A 23,431-nucleotide genomic window follows, 5' to 3' on the forward strand; every position below is an offset into this window, starting at 1 on the left:
GCTTGTGTTTTCAGAGAAAGAAGCATGTTAGAGTTGGCAGAGCTCTACTGACACTCACAGCTAACCGTTCAGCTACAATAACTCAAAGAGATGGAGGGGAAGGAGACTGCGGAAACGACGACTGTGGAAAAGGCAACTGCAAAAAAGAGGGAGGAGACTGTGGCAAATGCGACTGTGGAAAAGGCGACTGCAAAAAAGAGGGAGGAGACTGTGGCAAATGCGACTGTGGAAAAGGCGACTGCAAAAAAGGGGGAGGAGACTGTTGCAAAGGCGACTGTGGAAAAGGCAACTGCAAAAAAGAGGGAGGAGACTGTGGCAAATGCGACTGTGGAAAAGGCAACTGCAAAAAAGAGGGAGGAGACTGTGGCAAATGCGACTGTGGAAAAGGCGACTGCAAAAAAGGGGGAGGAGACTGTTGCAAAGGCGACTGTGGAAAAGGCGACTGCGAAAAAGGGGGAGGAGACTGTTGCAAAGGCGACTGTGGAAAAGGCGACTGCGAAAAAGAGGGAGGAGACTGTTGCAAAGGCGACTGTGGAAAAGGCAACTGCAAAAAAGAGGGAGGAGACTGTGGCAAATGCGACTGTGGAAAAGGCAACTGCAAAAAAGAGGGAGGAGACTGTGGCAAATGCGACTGTGGAAAAGGCGACTGCGAAAAAGGGGGAGGAGACTGTTGCAAATGCGACTGTGGAAAAGGGGGAGAAGACTGTTGCAAAGGTGACTGTGGAAAAGGGGGAGGAGACTGTTGCAAAGGCGACTGCGGAAAAGGCGACTGCAAAAAAGGGGGAGGAGACTGTTGCAAAGGCGACTGTGGAAAAGGGGGAGAAGACTGTTGCAAAGGCGACTGTGGAAAAGGCGACTGCGAAAAAGGGGGAGGAGACTGTTGCAAAGGCGACTGCGGAAAAGGCGACTGCGAAAAAGGGGGAGGGGGAGGACCTGATTGCGGAACGGATGGAGATGGCTCCAGTGGCTTGTCATGTAGCATATCTCCACAGAGTGGAACAATCCTTGATGCTTTTGATATAACTTGCAATACTGAAAATCCCTGCTCTAACTGTCAGTATTGTTTCAGCACTCAGAGTAAGTACTTCTGGATCAGCAAAATCTTTTAAGACACTGATGTAACTAAGTTTAACAGTGGCATTTATTTTCCACGTTGTTTTAACATGTGGGGCGATTTGTCCCAGCGGTAAGTTGTGTTTCTAAAGATCCATAGAAACACGGGGGTGGCACTGTAGAACAATCCAAAGTGACTGATCCCAGGGATGAGTTAGATCCTGAAATATATGTACATATTATAGAAAGAAGCATTCCTTTCAAGGCCTCACTGTAAAGTCACTCTAAGTAAAAACTGGCACAACTCACCCCACTTTCCGCTACTGATCAAACGGCGTTGCCCAATCTGCAAACGACGTGGCCAATAGGAGGCTTCTGCAGCTACAGCCTAAAAACACACGCATTTACTACCAAGTAAAACAATAAACATACGGCACAAAATAACATACCAGAAATCGATGGAAGGCTTCCGGAGAAATAATCCACAGGTGATCTCCACAAAAACACGAGTAGCACCACTCAACCAAAGTGTAGCCCATTCAGACTGAGGCAGTAGTGACATGACTCCTACCTGTAACAGCTAGGGAAGTCAGGTGACAGAGGGCTCAAATGCGTACAGCGACAGGTAAGCAAGTGAGGGATGCAGCTACTATTATCGTAGCACCATATAATGTGATTGGCTAGTAGTGTGATTAATAATCCAATACTGAAATATTCATAATATTCATTTAGCTACAAACACAATGGAGTATATTTCACTAGAAATCTAATAATGATAGAAACTCTCTTGTTTGAACCTTATCAGGTAAGACTCTGCGATGCAGTCAGAGCAATGAAGTAAAATTCATCTTCCTTCCTCTCGGAGACAGCAATTCTAACTACAAACTGAATATACTGGCAACTGCAACGGGTGAAGGCCAAACAGTACTCAGCACCACTATAACTGCACAGGTATGCCACAAATAGGATGCATGTACTGACGAGAAAAGATCCAGAGTACGGAAATGCTCTGATTTTGTAGTACTGTGAGAAAATATTTTCTTCTCATCAGGTTATGGATTCAACTTTGAGCTTAAGCTCAATAGAGAACATATTGGATCAGCTAAAGGCAGAAGGCCAGCTGTCACCAGAAGTCGCTGGACAACTCTTCAGTTCTGTGGCCAATGAACTTAACGACCAATCTGATCCTGCAGGACAAGCAGATAGGCAAAAGGTAGCAAATCTCATCCTGTTTAAGGATAGGACCAGTGAGGAGCCTTGTGCTGCCAGCAGGGCTAAGCAAGCTTTTAACTTTTAAGGCCTTTACACACCGGATGGGTTAAAATTTTTTCAGGCTCACGTATTGTTAATGCAGCTGTTAACATCAACCGTGTAATTTTGCAAAAAGAGTCTGGACAGCTCCACTGACATCCTAAAATATGTACAAAAACAGTCATAATGCAGTTATGAATCAAACCACCAAATTTTCTCTGTTGCTTCTTTGTTGTGAGATTTGGATGAACCCAGAATCTCCATTTCTTCCTTTTGTTGTTGTGTATTCAGATTGCAGTCAGTGTGTACAGGCCTTTAATAGGGCATGCTTTAGGAGCCGCCCAACAGTTGATTCATTCAAAGGAAGTTTCTATGTGTAATTTTACATCTTTTTGACAGCTTCTCAAGAAAACACAGGTCTCATTTCCAAACTTAATCAGACAGGGTGGATGGAAAGGAAAAACCATCTCTGTGAATCAGGAAATGTTTGAATCTGAATGAACAACATTGTTACTGTAAAATTCTAATATGTCACTTTTTTATGCATTTATTTTGTTGGTGTCTGAAGCTTCGACAGAAGATGCTGGACATATTGATTGCTATAGTAAATGAAAATCTCAACAAAACTCTACAAGACGTTCAGGTGTTAGCCACAGCACTTGCTTCTCTCGTCAAGAAAGGGACTGAACTCAATACATCAGCACAGGTACTGTAGAGAAGTTCAAAAAAGGAGGAATCCATCAGTAAGGACTGTAGACATCTCTCTGCAATGCGTACTGATGTACGTTGCTTTCACTGTAGCTCCCTTCTTAATGGGAAGTAAATGTTTGGTGGACAGGGCTTTTTTAAAATTAAAGGTGGGACATGAGGACCACATTTTAAAGCTTTTGACAATTCAAAAATGTTAATATCTTCATAATTTCTCCCAAATACATGTCTGTGACTGTGAGTTAATTTCCACCTTCAGGAAAGGGCCGCATCATTGTTCGCAACCCTGAGTTCATTTCTCCTCCACATGGATCTAAACGCAACTGAAGTCTTTGCCACAGCCAACATTATTGTGGAGGGCATAAGCAACATGCTCGACTATTGTCCCAGTGTGAGTCTTATGAGGCCGATACTGATTGTGTTTATTTCTCTGGGGAATCGTGGTAGCTTTTAATGTTAGATATGCAAATCAATATCACTTCCCAGCAATATCTGCTGTCTCTTCAAAAAAAACCTTTTTGTATTTAAAATCAGTTTTATTTCTTATTCTAAATGTTGTGTGTTGCAGAAAATCACCTCAGATGGCCTTCTTGGGGCCCTGTACAATATACAGAGTGCGATGTTGGTCTTTATGGAGCTCAATGAGGACTCAAGCATAATTCAGAAAACGCACGTTAAAGTATTTGTCAGAAGGTAAGTTTCACTTCGAATGCAAGACAAAGTTATCAAACAAAAATTAACCACATGTCCCAGAAATTTGAACTGGAAAAATCTCACTGATGCTGGTATACTAAAAAGCTGAAGCCTACAGTCACCTGTCTACGGATGGGTGACAAAATAAAGGAAAACCTGCATAAACCACATGGAAAATTCAGCAAATACAGATGTTTCAAATTCAAATTCAAATTTTATTTGTCACATACACAGTCATACACAGTACGATATGTAGTGAAATGCTTACACAACTGCTCGTGACCTAAAGGAAAATGAAAAAGCTATGAATAAGATAGGAAATAAATATAAAAATTAAAAAGAGCAAATTTAACTAGGAAGGAATAAAATAAAACAAAATAAAATATAAAAATTTAAGTTAAAAATGAAATAACTGTACAACACAAATTAGAATGAAGGGTAAATTTAACTGGGAAAGAATAAGATAAAATATATAAATTAAAGTTGAAAATAGAATAACTGTACAACAAAATACACAATACACAGTATAGAAATATATAAGAATGTATGAAGAAATATAAATATATATATATACACAATAACAGCAGCTGTACAAGTATTAAATGGAAATGAAGAAATATAATGTCCATCTTGTACAATCCACATTTGTAAGTGCCACATTCACATTTTCCATTTCCATTTTCCATAAAACAATGTTGTGTGGCACCTATGAAAGCGCTGAGGAGTGACTATGTCCTAAAAATATCCGTTTACTACAGTAAAGGCAGAATCTGTGACAATCCAGATTGAATCCAGTTTTGTTTTTACAGTGGCTTATTATACTGACAACATTATATAGTAAAAGGATCTCTTACTGAGCCTCTTTGAAGTGACAGTGGTTCACATTTATGTCCCCTCCAGTTGTTAACATAACTACCATAACGTGGTTACAAGTAGCCAAGTCGCAATGAAAACACATTTTACTTTGTATATTAATAGTTTATTGATTCCAGAGCTGTTAAACTTGCAAACTAATATTTAAGAGAAGCACATGTTTAATGTGGATCTCCTGATCTTTTCTTACAGAGTTTTACCAGCAGTCTTGTACACAGGCTCCGTAAATATTACCAACTGTACCTGCATCACATTTTCTCTCCCACAACTACCCACTACCATACTTCCTTCAGACAAACCAGTGGATGTGCGAGTACGTCAATACCCATGTGCCTATGAGTGTTTGTGCTGTGGATATGTACATGTGTGTAAATCAATTTTGCTCAATCATCCTAACGTCTAATGTCTGACCTGATCTTTGAATTACACTTTCAGATGCTGAACTTAGATGTAAACCCATTTTGTTGGAAGGTGGGATGGGACATCAGCAGATTCATAGGTTATTTATCCCTCACAACAAAAGAAGGGTCTGTTATCCCTGTGGAAAACTTAAGTAAGGATATTCAGGTCAGTGTAGCAACATTACAGCATCCACACTTACTGTTTTCAATCTCCTTTTGAGAGGACTTGTTTCTGGGGACTTTTGAGAAATGCATATTAAGAATAGTTTTGTGACAGAAGTGAAGATGGTGAATCTGTTGGCCAGAATTCCTATCAATGGCTAAAACACTGGCTAAAAAAGAATCACAATAAGGTCATGGAGTGGCCTAACCAATCTCCAGAATTTGATAATCTAGGGAGAGAGCTGAAACTGTGAGTCACCAAGAAGAAGCCAAGAAACCTGGAGAGTTTAGAGAGTTTCTGTAAAGGGGACTGGGCTATAATCCCTCCCTAGATGTGAGAGAAGGTGGTGACCACCTACAAGAAACATTTTACTGCTTTCAATTTCTCCACCAAGTGCTAAGTCATATTTTACTTGAGGATTAAATACTTATGCAAATACTTTCCCTCAATGACAAAAAAAATTATATAATAGAAAAGGGCCTGATGTAATTCTGGGGAGGGATTACTACTTTTAAATAGTAGTACAATTAATAGTAGTAGTAGTACTAATTAATATGTTACTTGCATGTAACTATTTTACAAGTTTAAAATATGTTAAAGTGGCTACATTTTGAAACAGTGGATAACTGCTTTCTAACATCTGACTTCAGATCATGTTTCCACGGTTTGCTGGAGAACAAGTGAACACCACTATTCTGGACTTGGGGAACTTCAGCACAACGGTTATTGATATTCCTTCAGCGAACTCTACCCTGGTTCTAAAGGTTCAGTGACTTGTTCTTTTATGTCGACTCCTGAAATTAGAAGAAGCAAACATGCTTAGTGGACAGTTATATTATGGTTACATTACATACAGAGGCTACATTCTGTTCAGCGTGACTTTTGCTTGTGACCATGCTAACATTGCTAACTGTTAGCAGAAAGTGTAGCTACAAGACGAGGCTAAAGAAAATTTTTACATGGCAGTTTTGCATTAAAAGATCAGCTATTGCAGGTCATCTCCTGGAGACCACGAATATATGTACCAGTTTCTGACACATTTCATCACCTACATCAGAAGAATCTTTATTTGATGTAAATTAATGTCATAGTGATTAACCGCTGACAGATTGTCATGTCAAATATGTAGAGCCACGCTGTTACCCTCCCTAAAACTTCATATCTTTGCTACACTGTAGCACTATGATGACTGCAGCCAATCATAGTTTTACTAATTATATTCTTTATTCTTTCATGAAGGAAATTCATGATTTTATTTTAGATTGCGCATTCATAAGATTTTGTCTTGCATGTCCAACCTTTTAAAGATGATGCCTTCAAAGGTTCCTTTACCCTTCAAAGTCCTCCTTGGTTATAATGACTACCCTACTGAGACAAATTATGTAGCGGCAACAGAGATGCCTCAGCAGGGAGCCACACAAGGTAAGAAATGCCTTTGCTTAATTGTGGTGACAAGATTTTTTCCACTTCTAATGTGACTGAAGTGAGATTTGACTGTGTCTCATGTGCCTGCACAGAGGAGAAATACACATGGCTCCTGCACCCTGAGGATTTAAAGGGCAACACTGGAGTGCATTATCTTGTTGTGAGACCCATAGTGGGCCCAGGTATAAAATCTATAAATGCCAGTTTATCAATTACGCCCATCACAACCTCATGTCAATTTTGGAATAAATCACTACTGGACTGGAGCAAATCTGGATGCAGAGTAAGTGCAACATTTCAATCTGCTACACGTACAGTGAGGCGTTGCTTAAACAATAATGGAAATATAAGCTGTTGTCTTTCAAGGTTGGTGCCAATACCACGCATTTAGAAACCCAGTGCCTCTGCAACCACCTCACCTTCTTTGGGAACTCCTTCTTTGTCACTCCCAACCTTGTCGACCCGTCACGCACTGCTGAGCTATTTGCAACCTTTGCCGATAATCCTGTGGTTGTGTGCTTCGTCGCGGCACTCTTTTTGGCATATCTCTTGGTCCTCGTGTGGGCAAGACGAAAAGATATTCAAGACACAGTCAAGGTATTGCATCTCTCGTGGACTGAAGAACAGATTAAAAATAACAAAAGGCTTGTCTGTTTCCTAGGAATATCATATATCTTAAAAAAAAAACACAACAACAACTTATATGTTAGTTGTTCTGAGGTGTTTTCTGTGGAAACAGTTGTGTTTTAGGCTCCAGGGGACGCTTGATGTTGTGAAAACCTGGAGGTGTATGAGTTAGAGAATAAAGAAAATAGCTAGAAAGACTTTGTAGCTCACTTCTCATCTGTTTGATCCTTGAAGCTTAAGGTCATTTCAGCCACTTCTAAAATACACACTTGTATCTCTCTGCATCTTCTATATTCTTACATGAACTCTCTCTCTGGATAGATAGATAGTTTCTAGATAGATAGTTGAACGCTAATATGTGAACAGCTTTTCTGTTTGGGAATAGCGTCTCCATCTCATGTCCATATAATATTTTTGCTTGTTGGCTGAATAACAGGTAAAGGTGACAGAGCTGGAGGACAATGATCCAATGGATGAGTATCGCTACCTGTTGAGTGTCTGCACCGGGCATCGTATAGGAGCCTCCACTTCCTCTCAGGTACATGTGTTCAGTGAAAGTCACACTTATCACAAAGTTACTTTAGACTTGTGGAAACATCATGAGATGCACGTTCTCTGTTTTCAGTCTGCTTATCAGCAGCTCATCTTTTTACAATTTCACCACCAGAGATGGGCAGTAGCGTTACTGTAATCCGATTACTTTTTTCAAGTAATGAGAAAAGTAAGGGATTACTATTGCCAAAAAAGCAATTAGATTACTGTTACTTCTCCCATAAGCACCCTGCGTTACTGCGTTACTAAACCGTGATTTTGTTTGTGAGCGTGTCTCACGACAAGGACGTACAAGCGTGCGACGTCCGTGGCAGCAACGTCCATGTGCAGATCAACAATGAATAATATGGAGTGCAGGAGAGAAGGTACGACCATGCGGCGTTTAAAGCTTGGAAGTACTGGCATTACTTTGAGTTTGATTCTGTAAGTGACAAAAACATTAGCGTTTGCTGTTCACTCTGCGTGGAAAAAAAAAAACTTCTTTCTACAGCGAAAAATTAAACATTAAATCTGAGCAAGCACCGAGCACACCGCCACGGGAATGTGAAATTCACAGAGAAATCCCCGGATCCTCCCACTGACATGACTGCTGAGGCACCGGGCAAACCTCCACCCGCCCCACTCCTGCTAAATAGATGAAAATAGATTTAAGAGCCACAGGACCCAGTGCCGCTGAGTCTTAGATTTTATTTGAAAGAGTGAGTGCAAACACAAAACATTATTTTATTTTATAAGCTGGAATATGCAGAAAATAGGTTTGAATGTTAAACACATTTCACAGAGAATATTGCATATAATTAAATTTTTGCTTGATGCTTAAAGTTAAAAGATTAAAACCAATAAAACACGTTTTAAAGAGAGACTTTTTCATTTGATTACATTTTACATAATGATGGATTATGCAGAAAAAGAACTGGGCTGAAAGGTCTTTCGCTTTATTATGTATTGAGGTTGTGTCTCATGTTTTTATAAACTAAGTAATAAAGTAACTAATTACTTTTGAAAACAAGTGATCAGTAAAGTAACAGGATTACATCTTGGAGAAGTAATCAGTAATTAGTAACTAATTACTATTTTCAAGTAACTTGATCAACACTGTTCACCACAAACAAGAACTTTTTCATCTGTGTTACCCAAACACACAATACGCCATTCAGCAACTCTTCATGTTTCGCTGGCAGTGAAACACCGTGAAGCACTCAATAACCAAAGACTTCTGGGGTTGCTCCATCAGCTCCATCTTAAGGGCGAGTTCTAAAATAGGCTTGTGAATACTCAGCTTTCGTTAGGTGGTGGGCTTCATACACCTGCTCTTTCTGCCGACACATTAGGCCCCATAATATATGTGTTTTTTTAGCATGTTCTGCTAACACTAAGCTACAGGCAGATTTGCACTTGGGTTTCAGCACATGCTCTGTACTGATCACTTAGGCTGCTCATCTCATCACTCGTATTTTCTGTCTGTACTAACTTTTCAGTGATTTTTTTTTCTTTCAGTAACTTTATGTGAAAAAGTACATTGTTTGTGTCTTTTCTTTTCTGTATTCCCAGACTGATGTATGCAATTACATATTAAAGAAAAGGCACATGCACATGCTTTAATATCTATCTCATCAGATAGAATAGAAGAAGAAGAAAGTTAACGAGAGTGGAGCTTAAACATGCATTTTTTAATGTCCAACCGGTGGCAACTCCTCTGGATGGAAAGTAAAGAAACTAATAAAACAGACTGTAAAGAAGTATTTTGGTAAATTCTTACTTTTCTACTTGTTGCTAACATCTTACCAGTTTTGTAAATGATGGTAAAACATTGTGTGTCTTAACGTCGGGGATGTTTTTCTTGCTGTTAACACTGACCTACGAGCTTGTTAGCATGTTAGCATGTTACGAGCTCATGTTTAATGAAATTCTGTAACCTGTTTCCTAGCAAAATATAAATACATGCACAGCACTGTGTGTATCATATGCACTGCACACAGACTCTCACACTTACACACAGTGAAATCTTAATTGTTATTTTTACAGTGGTTATTCTAACTGTATGAAACAGACAAAAATTGATCAAGTCCGTATTTCTATTACTATTTGAAGTTTTCCCTAATATATTGCCAGAAACAGTTTAAACCAGTACTAAGGCGCTACCATTGCTCTCATATATGGAATCAGAATGGTATTGTTTTCAGTTTTATACTTTTCATGCACAAAATTGATTATTTTAGGTGACAGTTACTCTGCTGGGCACAGAAGGACACAGCGAGCCTCACCACTTGACAGATTCAAAGAAACGTGTGTTTGAAAGGGGAGCAGTGGACATGTTCCTGCTAACTACGCCCTTCTCCCTGGGAGACCTGCAGGGCATCAGACTATGGCACAACAATTCAGGAAGCCATTCTGCCTGGTAGGAAAAAAAGAAATGTCACAACCACACAAAAGAAAGGCATCTCGACAATTATGGTATTTTCTGAGTCATTAGAAACATACTGTTTGACCAAGAACACCACAATGATTGGACATTAAGGTGAATACAGTGTGAATCCGGTCCCAATTACACTGATCTTAAAGATAATTATTGTTGCTTTTTTAAGGAAAACATGGTCTTTAAATGCAATTCAGCTGTCATTTTAAGTAATATGTCTTCTACTGACTTTTGTGGGTGTCACGTGGAGCAAAGCAGAGGTCACATGATTGCATCTTGCATTTACATTGTTTGCCTTTTCTCAGGTATGTAGGCAATGTCATGGTGCAGGATTTACAGACAGAGGAGAAATGGCATTTTCTATGTAATTCCTGGCTGTCGGTAGACATTGATGACTGTTCCCTCGATAAAATATTTCCTGCTGCAACAGAGATGGATCTAAAAAGGTTCAGGTAAGCGCAAAGCCTGGTGGTACGTTTGGTAGCAGAATTACACGTACAAGCACTCTGTCTAGAGGCTGAACATGAAACTCAGATTGGGAGTACTGATCAAATGCAAATTCAATCGAATTCATGGTTTGGAGTTCCATTTGGATAATGTTATGTTTGCAGCAGGCAGGGTAAACTATCATTTTTTTTTTTAATGAAATTCACTTTCACAAAGCAGCAGCCAGAATTTACTTTTCAACTCGTTGAAAAATCTACCAGTGCTTGTGGACTTTCACAAGGCTACCAGAAAGAAATTATTAGGCCCAGGTATGATTAAAATGCAAGGTGGAGGGAGAGTGGACACACTGGACAGAGGATGCTGAGCTGCCAAGCAGGAGAAAAAGAAGAAAACAACAGAGAAGATTCATGGATGATGTGATAGAGGACATACAGTGGGTTGGTGTGACAGAAGAAGCTGGGGATAGGGTGAGATAGAGGCAGATGATCTACCATGGTGACTAAGGGAACCAGCTGAAAGAATAAAAAAATGTGACTACAGAACAATTTATTGTTTTATTTGAATTTAGCTGAATTTCCAAAGACGAAATGAAACCCAGTAAAAGCTGCCACTTTCTTCTCATCCCAGTTGAGTAGCTAAATATTTGGTTTAAGCGCTGATCTGGTGATTTAGTGGGGATTATTCGCTTTTCTTTAGGCTCTAAAACCTCCAAATGCTTCAGATCTACAATAGTGTTTTACAGGAATTAGAAAAAGATTAAAATGTGATGCTAATCCATCACTAATTAGCTGTTTATGAAGGTTTAAAACATTTGATTTTTACAATGTTGCTTTTATCTTTCAGTAATTTGTTCTTCACAAAGACAACAAAGGATTTCAATGACGGACACCTCTGGATTTCGGTGATCAGTCGACCACCGAGCAGCCACTTCACCCGTGTGCAGAGAGTGTCCTGCTGTTTTTCTCTGCTGCTCTGTACCATGTTAACCAGTATCATGTTTTATGGGATCCCAAAAGATCCCTCTGACCAAGTAATGGACCTAGGTACATCAAAAATGTATTGCCATTAAATTTACTTTTAAAAAAGTGTAAAAAAGTCCAAATCTAATTAATCTATTTCCCATTTGTATTTTCAGGAACTTTTGAGTTTACTTGGCAGCAGTTCATGATTGGAGTTCAGAGCTCCCTCATCATGTTTCCCGTCAATATCCTCATAGTCAGTATTTTCAGATTCACTCGTCCTCGGGAGTTTTCTTGTTGCCAGCGCAAAAAAAAGAAAAAGAACACACAAGATTCTTCTGCCACAACGGACATGACTAACAGAGTGTCTTTAGATGTTATCATTAAGGTAGGTGTTTCCTGTTTTTGTGTTTCTGCATTTAATATTAAGGTGCTGCTAAACTGGCACCCAAGCCTTATGACAAACCTTTTTGTACGTGTTACAAATACTGATGGTTTTGTGGGTTTAGAAGAATTTCTCTAATGTGCATACACTTCATTTGGTATCAAAATTCGGTATTGAATGTGCTTCCCCTTAGGACATCACAAGAATTGCCCACTCGCTCTCTAAGACGATGAAAAGCAACGTCGCATGCAAGGAGATTAAGTTTGTACCTGGACAAGAAAATGATGTCAATGCTATACTTTCTGTGTTGAAAGACTTAATCACACAGAATAACACAGCTAGTGAAAATATCGAGACAGAAACACAGCCTCAGCTATCAGGTGAGTTCTCGTGTTAATAATTGATCATGATCAACCAAAAGTGCTGCAACACTGCCCCAAACCCCCATCTTATTTAAGTTTGCGCGACCTGCCCGTTAAGAACATATTCTTGGGTACTTCTATATCAGTTTCAACATTATACTGTTCAGAAAAACAAAACTAAAGTTGAAGCACGGACATCGTGACACACTGGAGGAGATCAAGTGGCCACTGAAGTGCAAGTAGCTTTCTAAAAACAAGAGCAAAGTTGCAGGGAGCCAAATCTGGCGCCTGCTGATGAATGATTGTGCTGCTGAGGCCAAAATCACCTGCCTCTTCAACTGTGGTGCGTGCCACTGAGTATCAGCACACACCACACTGAAGCGGTGTACAGCAAATCTTCTCGGTTTCATGGCTCTTTAGGATGTTACCTTAGAACACGCTGACTGTCTGAGCCTAGAAAATGAATTTATGGTGAATGCTGCATCTTCCTCGAGCGATGCTTTGCCATTGGGGTGAGGTCTACTGAGAAGTACTTTGGTTTGAAGCCGGGGTCAGTTGGACACAAATTTTTTACATGTTAACTCTGCACCACATACGAGTGCGTAGAATAGGATTCATGTCTTCGAGTGCCTCTGGATACAAACCAGAGGGGAGATCAGCTAACTCGACCTTTGGACTTTTCACAAGTGTAGTCAGACAACTTTATGATCACAGCTCTCGCATTAAGGGTCAAATTAGTACTTACATATCAGAAGGTCTCACAAACAGTTTGGTGTCAGTTCTTTTGCTTTTAAATAACATGCAAAGCAAATTTAAGTGGCGTGCTACAAATTTGATGGACGTTGTTTTTAATCAGCTGTTAATTCAAAGAGGCATAAAAGATGAAAATTTGCCTGAAAGGACGGACACTGCAGAGTTCTGAAATCATTCAGAAGATACTTGCTTATATGACAAAGTGGTTGTTTGAAACAAATAAAGACAGAATTTGAAAACGCTGCCAACAATCACATTTCTGCAAACAAAGCAATTTTTGCTTTCTGAACACATCATATCATGTGCTTCCTTGAGATTTCCAAGTAATAACATATGTACATTTTCAGATAGCAGCGCTTATCCAGCATCGGCAGAGGGGGTGATTCAAAAGAACAGAAACAAAAGCCAGTATCTGTACAGACAACTGTGTCGCATCGACAGTGAGTTGAGTCAGCTGGGTCCCTCAGGCTTCCCGAATCCACACAGCTACAAACAGGCGCTGCAGCAAGTCCAGAGCACGAAGGAGTTGCTTGAAGATCAACTCGTTGCATCCAACAGAGGCGTTCCAGATGAACCCACCAACAAAACGTATGAAAGTCACTCTGTAAGAGGACCGCGCTGGTGCAGTTAGATGTCACATCCATCTAGAACATTTTATTTTATCTTGGAGGAATTAACTGCAGTTATAGCTGCTGTATGTCTTTGTTTTAATTATTATAGTCACTGCAACGCTTTTAATTGATAAAATTAAAACTCAACACAAAGACGGGGGTTGTTGAGGCACTCTGAGGATAAAATCATATAACAAATTTGTTCTCGCAACAATTCAGCAAGCAAAACACACCAACGTGTATCGACTCAAAGTCTTCCTCAGGGACTGACACATGCACAGCCTAGATTAAATACCCTGGCTCGCACTCAACCAGCACCTGTGTGCAAAGTATTTTAAAAAGACAGACGTCCCTACATATCAAAGCAATAACAAAACCTCAGCAATGTTCTGTAAGAATTATCAAAGAAACTACAAAAGCAATATGAGAAAAAGGACCAACAAACACCATTTTTAAACTCACAGTAAATCAAAATAGAGCACAATTCAATCATTAAAATACGTTGAGCTAGAGCACAAAATTTCACTAGTCAAAATATGCATGAGCCTGCACAGTAAGCTATTAAAAAACTTCAAAAATAAACAATAAAATCTATGAGAGTTTCAAGATTGTGACTTTAAATTTTAAATCATCAAAATGGGTGTTCTATGAGTGAAACAACTGAAGTCTAATTGCTGATCTGCAGAGGTAGAAAAAGTGCCAAAGTACAAGTACAGGTTCTTAAAAAAATACTAGTAAAGTATTAAGTACACTCCAGAAAAAGCTGACTCAACTTCTTTACTCAAGTAAAAGATGAAAAAAAAAAAAGGCTCTGAAATGTACTCAAAGTGAGAAAGTAAAAAGTAGCTCTTTGAAGCACATTTATATCAAGTATTTTTATGCAAAGCTAAATGAACTTTGTGCTATTACTCGATCAGTTTCAGATGATGGATCTATGTGTCATCAGCTCAAATTCAAATTCATCTCTGCTACATTTCATGTAACCTAACTCTGAGCATGAACCTCTTCTTCCTGTTCTGTTTTCCTCTTTTCCCTTTATGCTCGCTCCTGCAGCCAGGAATTGTGCAATGCTTCAGCCCACTTTAACCCCTGACTGTAGCGTGATGAATGATGCAAAAAATATGAGTTATCAAAAGCTTTTGCTTCTTTGATCTCTTTGTATGTGTAAAGCCCCAGTGATAGATACAACAGTAGGATTACTTTTCTGTGTTACTGTTTCCACCATTTAGCCTCAGATCACTCAGATGTTTGAAGGCAGCTGTGAAATAAAAACTTCCCTCAGTTGTCTTAAACCTAAAGTAATGAGCCTGGTTTGAAAATGTGAGGAGTGAAAAGTATAAATATTTGGGTAAAAATGTAGAGAGTAAAAGTTAACAGCTGAACATAAATACTCAAGTACTTGACTAACAAAATAGTTGTACTTCCTACCTCTGCATTATTGAGCATATTCAATTCAATTTTTCAGTTCAGTTTTATTTATATAGAAGGAAATCACAAAAGCAGTCACCTCACGGTGCTTTATATGGTAAAGGCCCTAAAGTAGTATAATATGGAGAGCAGTACTGATTTAAACATGTATACACGATGTTAGGATAATGGCCTATTACTTTGCAAAAACATTTTTACTCGTTGCTCTGTAAAGTTACATGTTAATGCTATTGAAATTCATATTGGTGAAAGGAAATGTAATTTTACTTGCTGTTCTGTCGCTCCGTGTTTACAGGGCCAGTCCGTCAGACAGCACTGATGGCGATGGCGGTGAGAAAGAAAGGACGTGCTGTCACGGAGGTCTACCCTGGTGGTTTATTTTTTTTGGCTGGCTGCTGGTGATCGCAACCAGTGTCGTATCAGGCTATTTCACAATGCTGTCTGGCTTGAAATTTGGAAAACCGCGCTCCATAAGTTGGTTGGTATCCATGGTTATTTCCTTCTTTCAGAGTGTCCTCCTTATTCAGCCGCTGAAGGTGAGAAGAACATTTGTCTGTTATATACATACCCTTAAGATTTCCTGCACAGTTAAAATTTCAGTTACACAATTTTCTTATAATTTAACGTTTCTAATATAGATAATTTTTTGTAAATTTAAATATTTACTCGAAATAAACCACTGCATTTATTCATGCCTCTCAAAACAGGTGCTTTGTTTTGCAATCTTCTTTGCTCTTGTGATTAAAAAAGTCGACGAGGAAGATTTTCAAAATGTTCAATTTGAAAGAAACCACAGAAATATCGGTAAAATATCAAGAAAAACTCTAGAAAGCATACTTTCTTCCTCTTTTGTTTAAATACTGAACATTTCTTTGGCAACAAACTTCATCCACAGGTGAACAAATGTTTGTGCGCTATGGCAGTGTTTATGAGCCGCCGCCTCTGGCAGACGTAGAAAAAATGAGGAGGAACAGGATGCTGGAACAGAAAGCCTTTGCTCTAATCAAGGAGATACTGAGTAAGTAGACACACAAAGAACTGCGAATTAACCTGATTAAAACAAATTGAAGGAAATCTTCATCAACGACAGAAACTGCAGAAAAAATATAATAATTTTGACTACAACTTATCTTCCAGGGATGTTGTAAGTCTGACCTGAAATTAATGCTGGGTTTGACTTAATCCCCCTGTATGTTTCAGTCTACATGGGGTTCCTGTGGATGCTGCTGCTGGTGGCACATGGCCAGAGAGATCCAAATGCTTTTTACCTAAACACACACATTAAACAAAGCTTCTGTGGAAACGCCCCAGCCACCATGGCAATTCAAGATATATTCAACTGGGCCAAGACATCTCTACTCAGTAACCTCTTTGGACAATATCCAGGTAAATATTTGTTACAAAAAGGACAGTCAAACAGGACAGGGCTTCGCTTTTATCTCTGTTGTAGACGTTGCCAGTTACTGGCCACCTCCTCTAATCTGCAGGCTCAGTAGACTGTTATCAAAGGACTATGGGAGAAATGGTTTTGCAAAGAACAACAAAAGTCCATACAAGGATGTTATCAGAGTGGAAGTGGAAAGCATTTGATGACTTTCAACAAGGAGTCATGATTTCTGACCTAAAGCTGTTTATTCTGCTTCACTGTGTAGTTGTGTTCTTACTTTTAAGGGTTAGTGTTGAACCTTTTTTAGAACGTTCCAATAGCAGAACATACAGAAGGGATATAACCATATCTACACGAACAGGTGAATTCGTTCGAGGTTCGATTCGATGGTTTGTTTTGTTATTTCATAAAAGTTTTAGAAGACTTTTTTGTTTATTAAAGCAGAACACATGAACAGATTAATCCAGCTTTATGTCAAAGCAACTGTTTTGTGTCAAGTGTCATTTCATTAATATCTGTGTATTATTTTAAATATTGTGCCTTAAGTCTTCACTGAGATTGCAGTGATATCAAATCTGAACTTTGGTGCAGGAAGTACAGATTATTATTATCTATTATTCTATATTTCCTGCCTCTTTTTTACATGTGCCCTTTTATCCCTCAGCCGTTAAAGGTTGGTGGAGTACTGCTGTCACCCTGCCAGGTGGTCGGGCAGGCAGCGTGGACACCCGACTTTGTAAACACGATAACTTGAGAACAAGATAAGCTAGGACTTTCAAATAGGTGCATCAACTAAAAGGATTACACACATTCAGATCTTGAGGTGAAGGTCAGAGGTCTAGTTTTTTTTTGTAATCTTGTCAACACAAGACACATGACAGTTTTCCCAGCGTATGTTAGAGTGCTTTGACTTGAACCTTTTAGCTAAATCTATAAATATATACATGCTACACAAAGGTTTCTCATCCTGAACTGCAATGATCTTTGCAGCTGGGCAGGTGCGTGTAGGTACGACCTAAAAAGACCGTAGCCTACTCAAATGAAAAATAAATGACAATAAGAGTGAAATGTAAAATACTGTTCCAGGATTCATCACTGATGGAAACTCGAAGCTTCTGGGAAATGCACGTCTTCGTCAACTGAGAGTGAAGAAGAACTCGTGTGAGATTGCAGGCCCCATGCTAAAGATGGTGCCAGGCTGTAGCGCTCCATATTCATGGGAAGCGGAGGACATGGGCTCCTACGGACCTGGCTGGAACACGTCTGTTGGAAATAACATCTCTGCAAGCATTTCCAGTCCCTGGACGTACCAGACACACTCTCAACTCAGAGCTTACCCCGTCTGGGGAGAATTGGCGCGCTACAGAGGGGGAGGCTTTTCAGTGGAGCTCGGCCCAGATTTACAAACTGCAACCAGGTCTCTACCTTAAGAAAAATCGAAAGAATACCCAAGATGCTGTGTTGTCTGAGAGTTAATAGTCTTCTTGGTTGGTTTTAAAATGAACATATGGAATATATTAACAACATTAATTCTTTAATATTTATCCACAGCACCCTCGACTATCTGTTCAACAATATGTGGTTCGATGTTTACACGCGGGCCATCTTTGTTGAGTTCACTGTTTATAATGCAAACGTGAATCTCCTCTGCATTGTCACGCTTTTGCTGGAGTCCCCTGCTGTAGGTAAGGAGAACTGTAATGCATCTAAAGCTTTGTTAAAGAAGACTATAGAATGGATAACACATCAGACTTTATTACTTTTCATATGTAACTCCAATCTACATTTATTCCCTTTTTACACCTTCATACTGAGAACTCCGACAGCCTATGATTGAGATCACATTAAGCTGTACGCATGTAAGTGAAGTCTTCTCTCTGACTTTGCAGGAGCCTTTCAGTTAAACAGTGAAATGCAGAGTGTTCATCTCTACCTGCCAGGTGACGGCCTCCACATCTGCATTATGACCGCTGAGATCATTTATATGCTTTTCATCCTCTATTACATGTTCAATCAGGTAAATACAAACATTATTAATACATAATGGAATCTAGTTCCAAATATTGTTTTCTATGTATCCAGTTAAATAGACTAACTTCATTTAGCCAATGAGGTTTAAACAAACTTAGAATGGCATCATCATCACTTTTTGGTTTCCTGACCATTATTTTCCTGAGAGTGAGCAGTTACTGTTTGTTACTGTGATCGGCAAGAATTAGTCTAACGTGGATTAACTACGAGTGTCGTGAGGCTGAACAGTCAATGAAGCCACTCTGCATGTTTCTATTAATCATTTTTTATTAAGTCGTTACTGCCTGTTAATCCAGAAGCAATTAGCAGCTAAATCAGAGCATGTCAAATGCTGTGCAGCTCTACTGTACTGTAATTACGAGGAAATTACAAAGTTGATGCTGATATAATAGCATTAATCTTATTTGTCATTCGTAATAATCCTTTTGCTTTTTAGTGCATCACTGAGTCACATGTTAATCACGTCGTTTCACTTCATTCAGGCTCATTGTGATCGTGGGTGTCGACCATTAACTGTAATTTCTGAGCCAATAAGCTCCTATTGTGTGCCCTTTGTTGCAGTCCCTTAAGATTATTATGGTGACATAAGCACACAGCTTATTTTTCTGTATCTGTCAAGATGTCATGTAGCTACACCCCCTCTGAAATTCACCTGGAAGTCCCAAAGACTGCATGTTAAATTAACTACAGTAAGAGCTTTAGACAACATATAATCTCAATTATTAAGTAGCCTAAATATCCATAAATGTGCTATTTTTATCTATCTTTGTATTGCTCTCTCATAAAGATTTTTAGGGTTAGATAAACAGTATACAGTAAATGCTTATACTTAAAAACCTCTTATGTGAGCACTGAGACTTTCATTAAATATGATCAGATTATTTTCACATGCATTTGGACATCATGGGACAAATCAGCACTTTTATTTGTGCAAATTGTCAACATATGTTTGGTGGTGTTCCTGCTAAAACCTCAACAAATGCATGAGCATGCAGACAACCCCCTGCTGGATTACATAAGAGCTGTTGCTCTCACTTCTTTTCCTGGAAAGGGGAAATTAATGAAGCAGAAGCGCTGGCTTTACTTCAAGAACAAATGGAACCTTCTGGAGCTTTCTATCATCCTGCTGAGCTGGAGTGCCGTGGCCGCCTTTATCCAGAGGACTCTGATCACGAACCGTGATATAGCATACTACCAAAACCACAACGACAAGTGAGATTAATGTAAAACTCTGCTTTAATTTTAGCTGTTTAACTGCAAAAACATGCCTCTCCCATGCTTGGTGTTATTTGGTGGGTTGTTTTTTTTACTCCACATCTTTCCTGTTTTTATAGGTTTGTCAGTTTTTACCAGACAGGCACATCAGAATCACTTTTTCAATATCTGATGGCTTTCCTGGTCCTGCTCGCCACTGTCAAACTGTGGCACCTGCTTAGACTTAACCCAAAGATGAACATGATCACAGCTGCACTGCAGCGAGCCTGGACCAGCATAAGCGGTCTTCTTCTGATCATTGTGATCATGTTGCTGGCTTATTCCATTGCAGTAAGTATCTGGTTCCTTTGACCAAATCTTGACTCCTCGCAAATAAATAATTTTGTATTTACATGGACAAGAACAGAACGCTTTTTGGTGGCGGTCGGGAGGGTTATTAATTACAGCCTAATCTTAAAAGTAGAGACTGTGTCTTTCTCCTGAATCCAAACTGTAAGCTGGTTCCACTGAAGAGTACTCTGAGGTCTTTAAGATAAGATGGGGAATGCTTGTTCAAAACCGTGTATCTGAGGAGAAAACTATAACACTTTGGACAACTTGAAAAGAGAACTTCTCTCAGATTTAACGGTGCTGCTCAGTCAAAGCAAAAAAATGTTCTCTAAAGCCTTTAATACAAAGATTTAAAAAATATATCTATTCTGAAAATTAATTAAAAAGATTAATTTATCTTAATAATTTGAGAAAATACACTTTTTAGTAAAATAAACAATGTTTTAAAAGTCAAGAACTCAACTCTTTGGAAACACTGAAAAATCTGACTTTGTCTAATCCAGCGGTCCCCAACCCCCGGGCCTCGGACCGGTACCGGTCCGTGAGTCGTTTGGTACCGGGCCGCGAGAGTTGAGGCTCAGGTGCAAAATGTATGGTTTTCAGGGTTTTTATCGGTTTTCAGCGTTATTTTGTTATCGTTTTTATCGTTAACTTGGTTTTCCTGGGTCTTTTCACGTGTGTTATGAATAAATCTTCTTTTTTCGGTACCAGTACTAGTTTTATTTTGTTGTATTTATCCGCGACACCTTAAAGGCCGGTCCGTGAAAATATTGTCGGGCATAAACCGGTCCGTGGCGCAAAAAAGGTTGGGGACCGTTGCTCTAATCAATATAATTTAAATTAAAACCATCCAGTAGTTTGATAAATTACATAAAAGTCCAAAACAAAAGGACAGCTGATGCTAATCTTTTCCACTGTGTGCATTAGAGGACTTGAATAGTGATGAGCGTTGACTGGAGAGCCGGGGCAGGTGGTGTTCATTACATTCGTAAATTTAAACTAATTCATTCTGTTATAGTACAGTGTCATTATGCTTTAAACGGTGCGTGAAATACCAATCAAGTAACCTCACTCCATTATCGCCGAGATTATTTAATGAAAATTGAAATCCATGATGGGCAGGAATGATCTCAGCGGTCCTTCTGCTGATCTAATGGTAATTTCTCTCCTTCAGTATAACGTGATTTATGGCTGGAACCTATCCTCTTATAAAACTTTCATGGATGCTCTCATGACTCTCATCGGTTTGCAGATAGGCATCTTTAACTATGATGAGGTGAGAATGATCGTCTCAGGATTTGCACACATTAAGTCAACATTTTTCTTTTTCTGTCATTTCCAATTTGGTCAGTTAGTTTCAAAGTGGTAATAACATCTAACTGAGGCACTATCTTCTAGGTCCTGGCCAGCAATCCTGTGCTTGGTGGGTTACTCATTGGTTCCTGTATAGTTTTTGTGACATTCGTGGTGCTCAATCTCCTGCTCTCGGTGATCCTCATGGCATTCAATCAGGAGCAAAAATACCACAAGGTAACAAAAATCAGGATCATTTTTCTGTGTTTTAGTTATCCTCACCATACAATTTTAATCATTCAGTAGCAGTTGAGTTGTTCACGCATTTTAAATGTTACTGAATAACTCAGCTGATATTGTTGCTCTAGAGGAATAAAAGCTGAGCATTGGCCCAATGGACTTTTTAACCAGGTTTTTTGAGACAATATTGGCGAGTGAGAGGAAAATAGGAAAAGAAGTGTACCAGTTCTCAAAATAAATGGGATGAGAGGATCTGTTGTAACTACACAGGGATAAAGTTGATCACATAGGAGAGTTGCTGAAGCTAGGTTAAGAGGAGAAGTGATCATCGGTGAGCAGCAGTGTGGCTTCATGCCACAAAAAAGCACAGGTGCCTTTTTGTGCTTCACTGTGTCTTTGTGGATCTAAAGAAATGTATAGATAGGATAAGTGGAAGCGAATGGATGGATGGATGGATGGATGGATGGATGGATGGATGGATGGATGGATGGAACTTTGGTTCAGACTAAATCAGAGCAGCAAGGAGCTGCCATGAGGAACACCTGAAAAATAGGCCCATAGATGTGAAGGAGGATGTTCAGAGGGTTCAGTTCCAGCATGGTTTATTTATTTATTTCTAAAACATTGATGTAAGTGAGGAAGCACAGCGGTTTTATTGTTACAAAGTAACCGTAGGAGCTGAACTGTACACCCACATTTTAGGATTCGTATTTCAAACTTGCACGAATATGTGCAAATGGTCAAAAGAGCTCTCGCCATCTGCAGTACTTTATTATGGATTTTGAATCTGTGCTTCCTTACCCAGCCTTCTGAAGAGGAGGAGATTGTCGACCTGATGCTGATGAAAATCTACAGTCTTTTTGGCATCAAACGTAAACATGCAAAAGACACCCGGGAGTCCGACGTGAGCGGCGGATGTGGCTTGGCCCAAAATAACAGCAGAAATATCTTAAGCACTTCTCCTGATTCCAACATTTTTCAGATGTCTGACAAATACGTAAACCTCTAAGGACGTACTGTACTTTTATTCCACGGTGTTCTCTCCTATCCTTTTTTCCCTCTTCTCGAGAGCATGCTGCACTGTTTTGTGAATATGTGTAATAGCTTATCATAACACACAGAAATACATTATTTGTTGAGATAAATAAGATGTTTAGAGCATGTTGGATACTCAGGTTGCCAAAAACATAAGAACTATATGAGTATTTCATACATATATTGTAAGTATATAGTTTGTATGTGTCTCGTAATCATACAATCAATGTTTCAGCTTTAAAATAAAGAGAAAAATGCATTCATGTGTGTGATTCATGTGTTTGTGTCTAATAACCACTGTTATTCATTTAATATTCCCCAAACAGCTTTGATTTCTCTAAAACACGCTGTCCTTGCAGGTCGAGCTTACTGAAACTGGTTTGTTCACACAGTATCCACAGACACTGCAAAATAGATGAGAGTCCATCACCAAGCAGATCACAGCCAAACACACGCAGGCATCATTGGAGAGGCTTCGTCTTTTGCAGACTGTCAGGTTCTGACATCAGTGATGGATCTCATTTCTCACTTGTCATGTTTGGATGGTTTAAAAGACATTTTCATGCACTTTTGAGATATTTAAATTCCAACCACTTTTCATGAACCTAACCAAAAAGTTTTTGGTGCATAAAACTAACCAGTAAATTCAAGGTAACATAAATTAGGCAAATCAGAAAAGCAAAAGTCTTAAATGTAACATAAGCTGCAGGGTCAACAAGACTCAACTTCCACTCAGCCACAACAGCATTAACAAGCCAAAGTCAGGCAAAGATCATTTTAATATTCAACTCAG

At 39.2% G+C, this 23,431-nt stretch overlaps 1 protein-coding gene across 2 annotated transcripts in view; it reads left to right on the forward strand.

Annotated features, from left to right (window-relative positions):
- LOC146651628 (polycystin-1-like protein 2) overlaps window positions 1-22,928 on the forward strand; it is a 38,813-nt gene extending 15,885 nt beyond the window's left edge. The window contains exons 10-40 of one of the 2 annotated variants that reach the window (XM_085384368.1): window positions 15-1,077; window positions 1,859-2,004; window positions 2,105-2,266; window positions 2,873-3,010; window positions 3,272-3,403; window positions 3,581-3,705; window positions 4,771-4,891; window positions 5,014-5,145; window positions 5,793-5,906; window positions 6,450-6,564; window positions 6,660-6,850; window positions 6,934-7,164; window positions 7,631-7,732; window positions 9,966-10,144; window positions 10,468-10,614; window positions 11,453-11,652; window positions 11,745-11,956; window positions 12,147-12,333; window positions 13,416-13,656; window positions 15,403-15,643; window positions 15,815-15,911; window positions 16,003-16,125; window positions 16,308-16,493; window positions 17,581-17,911; window positions 18,046-18,179; window positions 18,384-18,511; window positions 19,577-19,737; window positions 19,860-20,070; window positions 21,245-21,346; window positions 21,469-21,600; window positions 22,409-22,928. In XM_085384368.1, coding sequence (XP_085240494.1) covers window positions 15-1,077; window positions 1,859-2,004; window positions 2,105-2,266; window positions 2,873-3,010; window positions 3,272-3,403; window positions 3,581-3,705; window positions 4,771-4,891; window positions 5,014-5,145; window positions 5,793-5,906; window positions 6,450-6,564; window positions 6,660-6,850; window positions 6,934-7,164; window positions 7,631-7,732; window positions 9,966-10,144; window positions 10,468-10,614; window positions 11,453-11,652; window positions 11,745-11,956; window positions 12,147-12,333; window positions 13,416-13,656; window positions 15,403-15,643; window positions 15,815-15,911; window positions 16,003-16,125; window positions 16,308-16,493; window positions 17,581-17,911; window positions 18,046-18,179; window positions 18,384-18,511; window positions 19,577-19,737; window positions 19,860-20,070; window positions 21,245-21,346; window positions 21,469-21,600; window positions 22,409-22,612 — 5,988 coding nt within the window. In that variant the 3' untranslated portion in view covers window positions 22,613-22,928. The remainder of the gene's footprint in view (window positions 1-14; window positions 1,078-1,858; window positions 2,005-2,104; window positions 2,267-2,872; window positions 3,011-3,271; window positions 3,404-3,580; window positions 3,706-4,770; window positions 4,892-5,013; window positions 5,146-5,792; window positions 5,907-6,449; window positions 6,565-6,659; window positions 6,851-6,933; window positions 7,165-7,630; window positions 7,733-9,965; window positions 10,145-10,467; window positions 10,615-11,452; window positions 11,653-11,744; window positions 11,957-12,146; window positions 12,334-13,415; window positions 13,657-15,402; window positions 15,644-15,814; window positions 15,912-16,002; window positions 16,126-16,307; window positions 16,494-17,580; window positions 17,912-18,045; window positions 18,180-18,383; window positions 18,512-19,576; window positions 19,738-19,859; window positions 20,071-21,244; window positions 21,347-21,468; window positions 21,601-22,408) is intronic. The other variant, XM_085384367.1, reaches the window with a different exon arrangement.
- Window positions 22,929-23,431: the final 503 nt, after the last annotated feature.

The sequence above is a fragment of the Rhamphochromis longiceps genome, linkage group LG16 (assembly GCF_057381845.1).
Source record: "Rhamphochromis longiceps isolate RC_006_pf linkage group LG16, R_longiceps_female_GT1.1, whole genome shotgun sequence".
Classification (NCBI taxonomy): domain Eukaryota; kingdom Metazoa; phylum Chordata; class Actinopteri; order Cichliformes; family Cichlidae; genus Rhamphochromis; species Rhamphochromis longiceps.